Below are 8420 nucleotides of genomic sequence, written 5' to 3'. Positions count from 1 at the left end.
CACTAGTTTTGGTGTTCGTTAGTTACTGTCGCTTTTTTAGTTCACTAGTTGAGAGTTAAATTATTACAAACTATTATAGAGACAGAAAATAGACATCAGTAGCCGTAGAAGTAGAAGTGGATAAGATGTTATCCATTGCAATTTCCCAAAGGACACGAAATCCACCATCTTTGTTTTGTTTTGGCGCCAACTGAAACCAACAAATACCATTCCCACAGTTTCCCAAGTCCAATTCAACCCATCAATTTTGTTTCTTTTCTCTTTTTGTTTCTTTATTAAATTATTTCTCAGAATCCCATGAGTTGGATTCTGATTTTTTTTTTTTTTTTTTGAGAAACAAGTTGGATTCTGATTTCGATACAACATCCATGACGCAATCATATGGGCTTGATTTGATAGTGGACCTTTTTTTATTACAAGCACAAAATGTCACATGGATGACTTTTTTTTCTTCCACTACTCATAATACAACTGTGGCGTGTTAAAAATATATGGTAATAACATTATTGTATTACCATTTGTATGGGCTCATATTTCTCTCAGTTTTGAGTTTTAGCCTTTTTAGAGGGCACAATGGATTGGCAAGTGGAATTGCAACTTCTAAAAAATAATGCTATTATTGCTAGTGATCGTTGGATATATACAAATAGAGGTGACACGATTCATGATTCATGTGATCTTACTTATCAAATATATGGAATAATGGAAAATAAGTTAATTGGTAGCGACCCACAAAGATCCTAGACACCTTTTCTTATTGTTTCCATTGTAGCGTATTCGCACTCTAAGAGCCTGTTTGGTTTAGGCAATTTCCATTATTTATTACTTTATTTTTATTACTCATTACTTATTTTTGGTGGATCTCATGCCTAAGAAGCTTGTTTGACCAAGTTCTCATCACCCATAACTCAACAAAATGAGTGATGGATGAGTGAAAATGAAAAGCAAAAAAAAGATGTTTTCAAGTGATGAGATATGAGTTTTGATAGCAATATATATATAATTCCTAATTTGAGAATAGAATTTGAACCTTGACTTCTTATTTAAAAATATCAAGATGTGTTAGATGAGTTATAAGAATCTTGACAAAATAGCCCTTATAATGAACAACTTATATGTTACTTTGATCGACTGAATTTACAACTTACCAAAAATATAGATGCAAGTCAGTTTGAAGGGACATATAAAATCATATTCATAGTTTTTAAACCTAGATCGACTTGATCAGTTAGACTATAAACCTGACACCGAGACCAGTTTGGGTGTTTAATTGGATCATTTTTACATAAAAATTGGTCAAATTTAGCGATTTTTTGGCGAACTGTGTAACTCAGATGGTTTTATATAACCCAATTGGGTTGTGAGTTTTGCAAAATTACATATGATTTTTTTGACTTCTTTATTATTTTATGTGTGATAATATAATAATTTAAGGAAGAGAAAACCTAAAGAAGTACCAAAAAAAAAAAAAATTTGTGATGTTCTTTGCCGTTTTAGAGAATTTTATAGAATTTCTAGTTCTATTATTTGTGAAACCTTGAATTTGAATTAAAATGACAAGTTTAATTTTCTATTATTTATAGAATTTCTAGTTCTATTATTTTTTAAAAATTTTATTTGACCATGCGGTTCGACTGGTGACTCATTTGTTAAACTAGTGTGATCCAAGTTTAATAACTATTTATAAAATACTTTAACCTAATCAGCTGGATTAAAAATGAATTACTTAGCCAATGTCGGTATAATGGATTCCCATCCATCCCCCCAAAGAAAAGAAGAAAATGGAGAACAGATCTGGTCACTCTCTTGGTGTACATAAGAGCATGCACATCAGTGGGTGCAAAATTTTCATCTTTGCACAAAAAACCCACTTTTTCTATTTTACACATCCAATTTTATAAAACACCCACATCAATCTATCTATTCTACACATTTATTCAATAAAATATTCATTCTTTTACCATTTTTTATTATTTTCTTCATTGCCTCTCTCTCCCTCTCAGACCTAACCACCATCATCATCACTACCCCGATCGGCGAACCATTCAAGATCAAACCAACCTAAGATCAGAAAACCATTCAAGATCAAACCAACCCAAGATTAAAAAACCCATTCAAGCCGAAACCCACTCAATCCAAAAGCCAAATCATCACCCACCCAACTCGAAACCCACTGATCAAACAACGAGAAATCAATGAGTTGATTAGTGGCAATTTGATCAGGTTTCGTGCGACAGTGGTTTGATGTTGATCAGGCGAGTTGATCAGCGGCAGTGGTTTGATGTTAATCAAATGAGAAAAACGGAGAGTGATGTGAGAGTGATCGGCGGCGATTTGATCAGGCTTCATGTGGCTGTGGTTTGATGTTGATCGACGACAATGGTTTGATGTTGATCAGGTGAGTTCTTCGTGCGGCAGTGGTTTGATGTTGATCAAATAAGAAAAATGGAGAGTGGGGTGAGAGTGAGAGCAACAGAGACAAAGAGAGAGAAAAAATTACTAAAATAATAAATGCAAGTGCTACAGTAACCGTGCATATATGCACAATTATTGTAGTAATTGTGCATTTATGCACATTTTTAAACCCACTGATATGAGTGTTTTTTGGGTCAAAATGTATAAAATTTAGAATTTTTTACATTTTGCAAGACTTTGCACTCATTGATGTGGATGCTCAAAGATGAAAATTCTCATGCATTTAGAAATTTGATTTGAGCTCCCCAACCTTATCTTTCCACTACCTGCTTCTACTTTATGGTACTAAAAATACTATATAGTATATTATATAGTATTATGTTTGTTACTTGTTGCAATTGCAAGTGCTTTAGTCCAAAATATGGTGATGTATTGCGTCACGCCTTGATTGATTCCATCATGCACTTTTCATTAGTTTTACTCTTAGGTCTGTGTAGTGTTTATCCAAAACGAAAGAAGAAAAAGAAAAAGAAAAAGAAAAGTCTTATGCCACATAAAGTGACACAACAAATGTCACAATTTATCTATGTAGTAAGTTGTGATTGGTAAAAGAGTGGTGGTAGGTCATGTGAAGACACTCCTTCATTAATCACAACTTGCCACATGAACGAGTTGTGACATTTATTGTATCACTTTATGTGACCAGAAGCACGCAAAAAAAAAAAAAAAAAAAAAGGAAAAAAAGGAAAAATAGAAGGTGTGCGTAGAAGTGTAGGCTTCCTCTGAATGGAGCAAGAAATACGTACTGATTGGTGACCCAACTTGTCACGCGTGCACTCTCATCCAAAGGTGCCTAGCAGTCTCTACCATGCAAGTCCCACCACTTGCCTAGAGTTTCGAAAGCCCACGCTTGAGCCCAGCCAGCAGTCTGATAGTGAGTTCACAGATCAACACTTTCTGTCTTGTCCAACTACATTTTAACTCCTCGGAGCTACATGTACGAGTGGGTCCACGACCTCTCCAAAAATTTTAATAATATTTTAACACTATATATAAATGTTCATCATTTTAATTATTAGTCTACAAAAATAAACTTGACTCTTTCAAAATACTCTTAAAAAAAATTGTCCAATTAATTTAGTAGTTATAGAAATTTTTTTTTCTCACACTCATTTTTTTATTGTAAAATATGTTATTGTATCTGTTAAAATTTTGGATCATTCATGTATTTGAATGCTTTATTAGTTCAATTAAAATTTTTTTACTCACTTTAGTAGACAATTTGGTAACTTATATTAAAAATGAAAACTTTAAGGATTCACTATGAAGGATATTAAATTATATGTGTGTAATAGATGTATGTGATTGTGCATATTTATGAAAGTTCGTATAAGTTAATAAATTTAGTATCATAAGTTGGCGCTTCAAACAAAAATTTCTAGCTATGCCTATTAAAACACAAAATTGATCTCTTAAAGTTATATCTCTGTTTCAATGTACCCTTGACGCCTAAGTTAACAATAAAACATATGGTAGGGTTAAGTGTAATGTATGTTTAAAATTGAGGGGTCAATTGTGGATTTTAATAGTTCAAGGAGTTAAGTGTAGTTTGGGTAATAATTTAGGGTAAAAAAAAAATGTAATTTACCGCTAATTATAAATCTATGATAAAGTCAATCATTCATGTGAGAGGATGCAACAATGTCCTTGATGTATTGAATAATTTGTACTGCTTAGTTGTGCACAGTCTACACCCCCTTGCTAAGGGTTAACTCAAAAATTAAAAGGTGCGAGAGCATAACGTGATGTCCACCATTTTGCATTATAAAAAAAATTTAACAAGCATGTGATTGATGACTTGGTTCTGGTCCAATGGTGTCCAAAACTTCAGTTAAAATAAATAGATTCTATAAATGTGTGAGGATTTCATTGCAAAATTTGTAAATGATATTATTCCTTCAATTGTACAACTTTGTATTTGTTGTTAAATATTAGCATTGAGATGTGTTATATTCTGTTGTGTATGCTAGAGTGGATATGGAAGAGGAAGCATAGAATAGGAACACTAAAAACATGAGGATTACATGGTTCAGCCTTGACGACCTACATCCACGGAGGAATCCCTTAAGGGCTACATCTTTATTGTATGAGAGTGTAGTACAATAACCTGTGTTACAATGAACCCTAACATGAGTATATATAGGCGACTAAACCCTAGACTACTAGTACAATTAGGAATGGGCTTGGGCCTATTACATTGAGTTAATATGTCTAATATATATCTCTAACATTTGTCAAGTAAATGTAACTAATTCAATTTACACACATCACCAATAATCATTGCAAGAACACTTGCCTAACTTGAAGTGATGGAATCTATTGGTATCTCTAACAACAATTTCACGTCCTGTTACCATGGACACTCGCTTTGCAAAATCATGGCAGTCTTTGCACGCCCGGAGGTTCTTGAAAACTATAATCTGGGTATTTCTTGATGTGGATATGAGCCCAAATGCTATAGCAAGTCTCTCACTATGGTCAGACAGTTGTTCTTTTCGTTCAGGCGATCCACACGAAACATCCTCTTCAGTTAGAAAGGCATTTTCAGCATTATACGAAGATGAAGTGAACTCCTCTAATTTTGAGTATATCTGTTCTGTTTGTGGATGGTGTCTATCACCTGCTACAAAGCGGTGGATTTTACCCTTGACAGTAATCCAACTGTAACTAATGTCCTTTCTCAAGTTCCTTTCAGCCATCATCCATCTAAAATGAGCTGCTTCTTCCCATTTCCCATGCGAAGCATACAAGTTAAACATTACAATATAGGTGGCAGTATCATCTGGGTCCAGCTGAAGGAGATTTTCTGCTGCAATCTTTCCAAGCTCAAGATTCCGATGGGTCCAACACCCACCCAATAAGCTTTTCCAACTCATTGCATCGGGTTCAAAAGGCATATACTTTATCAATTCAAGCGCCTCCTGTAGTAGCCCAGCACGAGAGTATATATCGACCATACAGTCATAATGGTCGACAGTTGGCTCCACACCGTACTCACCCCTCATTGATTCCAAGTATTTCTTGCCCTCTGTGACCAATCCCGAATGACTACAAGCGGTTAAAACTCCTATAAATGTAACTGCGTTTGGCCTTACACCACAGTCCTGCATTCTATTGAAAAGGCTTAAAGCTTCAATGGCATTTCCATGATAAGCATAACCACAAATTATAGCAGTCCAGGCCACAGTATCAGGATTTTCTAGCGATTCAAAGACTTGATAGGCATAGTCTGATCTCCCACATCTTGAATACATCGAAATCATAGCGCTCTCTCCATATAGATAGGCAACTAACCCTGTTTTTATTGCATCAGCATGAACTTGAGCACCCAAATTTAAATCTGCAAGTGCAGCACAGGCTTGGAAAATGCTAGTATATATGAAGGAATTTAAAACCACACCTTTGCTCTTTAGTAATTTAAAAATCTTAACAGACTCTTCAAATTCACCAATTTGGCAATAACCAGAAATAACACAACTCCATGAAACATCATTCGGTTCACTTATCCTCTCAAATGCAAGGTGAGCAGATTCAAAACTCCCACATTTGACATAAAAGTCCACAAGAGGTGTTCCTACTGAAACATCAGAATCCAATCCAAGCTTAACACTACAACCATGAATTTGCCTTCCCATGTTCAAGTCCTTCACACCACCACACACCTTGAGAATTATTGAGAACACAAACTCGTCCATTTGAACACCTTCCTTCACCATCTTAGTAAACAATTCAAGAGCAGCTTCTAGCTTCCCAGCTTGAGTATAACCCACCATCAACCCAGTCCAAACCACTGCATTTTTTTCAGTCATCTGATTAAAAACAAGCTCAGCACCCTCTAACCACCCACACTTAACATACATGTTGGCAATTGCTGTGTCAACCGAAACATTCGAAGCCAACCCATTTCTTATCACATGAGAATGTAGCTGTTTGCCAAGCTCTAAAAGAGAAAAACCTGTCAAGGACCTTAACATGCCAATATATATAGAATGGCTTGGTTTAATTCTTGACACAGAGAACAACCCAATAGCTTTGTCTAGAACACCCTGCTCAGCATAAGCAGATACAATTATATCCCACGTGACCAAATTTCTATCAAGCATTTCATCAAACGCATTCTGTGCATCCACGAGACTCCCACAATCACAATACATTCGAAGAACACAATTCTCAAGAAAGCCAATTGGGTCCTTCACTGTTCTTCGCAACCGGTCGTGAATCAATCTTCCATCAGACAAAGATCCCAACTTGGCACATGTTTCAAATATGCTTTTATACGAGTGGGGACTAACGGAAACACCGGCCTCGTCCATGAGAATAAGAAATTCATGAACTTGTTTAAGCTTCCCTTGTTTCGACAAAGAAATCAGGTGTACATTTTCAACTTGGCTTTGTTGGATTTGGTGGGTTTTCACCGAAGGAGGACTGCATTTGAGAGAGACCCATCGAGGGATTTGAGAGAAATTTGCAGATTTGATTGTTGTCTCTGAGAATTTGTCTTGAGCTACAACTGGAGAAGGATGGGGAGGCAGCAAAAAGCTCTGGGCATTAATTGAAGACATTTTTACTCAAGTTAACGAGACCCGATTCTCCAAGGAAGAACGTAACACAGAAGAAATCGCCATGCTACTAACTTGTTTCCATATTTGCCCAACTTCTTCAGGTAACAACTGTGCTGTTACGATTTACGACTTCCTGTCCCTGTCCCTAAATAAGGGGTGCCGCATACCATTTATTTAGCTGGAAATTGGGAATCGAAAATATTATAATAAAATAATTTTTAAATATGTAACTAATATTATAGGATTTATTTTAAGACTTATTTTTAATGAAATTTTGTGTGAAAAAAGAGGTTTATGGTAGGAATGATAATTTGTTTCCGTCCCGCTTAACCCGCCCCTTTCTGGTTTGTCCTGCGCAAATTTTCCTTGCCCCGCAAAGGCGGTGGGGTGAGGATGAGGCAAGATTTTAGCCCCGCACCATAGGGCGGGGCGGGGATGGGTTTAGATTTTTTAAACCCACCCCGTCCTGCCCCGCATCGCGTTACTAAAGGTTATAATTGTAAAATTTTCATATCCTAAAACCTTACTATTTAAACAAACATATTAATATTAGCATATTTTATTCTACTTAGTGTGATTCTCTGCCTTTATTTTGTTATGTGTTACACTATAAGATTTTTATTTTTTTATTTTTTTAATGATTGCCTTGTTAAATACTTGGATATATTATTCAATTTTTTCTAAAAATTGATTTGATTTGATGGGATAAATTTAGTTGTAATTTTAAGTATATTTTTATTAATGAAATAGGTTTCATTAAAAAAATTGTACTAGTTGTAGGGCAAATTAACAAAAAGTAGAGTTTTACGGGGTGGGGCGAGGCTTCGTGGGGTCCCAAGGGGCAAGGATGGGGTGAGAAAGTATTCCCCATCATGCGAGGATGGGGCAAGATAAAACCATGTGGGGCAAGGACGAAGACCCCATCCTTCGGTCTCGCCCCGCCCCATTGCCATCTCTAGTTTGTGGGTCTCGTGAACAATGCACAAGACCTACTAGAAAGCTAAAACGTGTTTCTCTAAAAAAAAAGAAAAAGAAAGAAAAAAAAAAAAAAGAAGCCAAAATGCAAAAGTTTGAGAAATCCAACGTACGATAAATATGCTATTTTTGACTATTTGCAAACAATTTGATTTGTTACTGTAGTCAAGGTGTTCGCAGTACGGTTTTGGATTATTTTTAGCATCCGCACTTTGTGGTGTGGTTTAGTTAAAACCATAATTGCACCGCACCTTATTTTTGCGATCACATGTGTGGTGTGGTGGTGGTTTAGAGTTTAGCCAAAACCATGACTGCAGTGCACCTCATTTTTGTGGTCACATGTGCGATACTATGTGTAAGATGCGGTTTGAAGTCGGTATATATTTCAAATTTTGGGCTTTTCCTACT

General features: G+C 35.8%; 1 protein-coding gene across 1 annotated transcript; it reads right to left on the bottom strand.

Annotated features, from left to right (window-relative positions):
• Positions 1-4683: 4683 nt before the first annotated feature.
• On the bottom strand, positions 4684-7171 carry LOC115982066 (pentatricopeptide repeat-containing protein At5g13270, chloroplastic). Its single transcript, XM_031104560.1, has one exon. It carries the CDS (start codon positions 7035-7037, stop codon positions 4743-4745), a length of 2295 nt encoding a protein of 764 aa, XP_030960420.1. The 5' UTR covers positions 7038-7171; the 3' UTR covers positions 4684-4742.
• Between the last annotated feature and the right edge of the window lie 1249 nt (positions 7172-8420).

Source organism: Quercus lobata, chromosome 3 (assembly GCF_001633185.2).
Source record: "Quercus lobata isolate SW786 chromosome 3, ValleyOak3.0 Primary Assembly, whole genome shotgun sequence".
NCBI lineage: Eukaryota > Viridiplantae > Streptophyta > Magnoliopsida > Fagales > Fagaceae > Quercus > Quercus lobata.
Note: the sequence above shows the minus strand (reverse complement) of the source record. Positions and strands in the feature narration are given on the sequence as shown.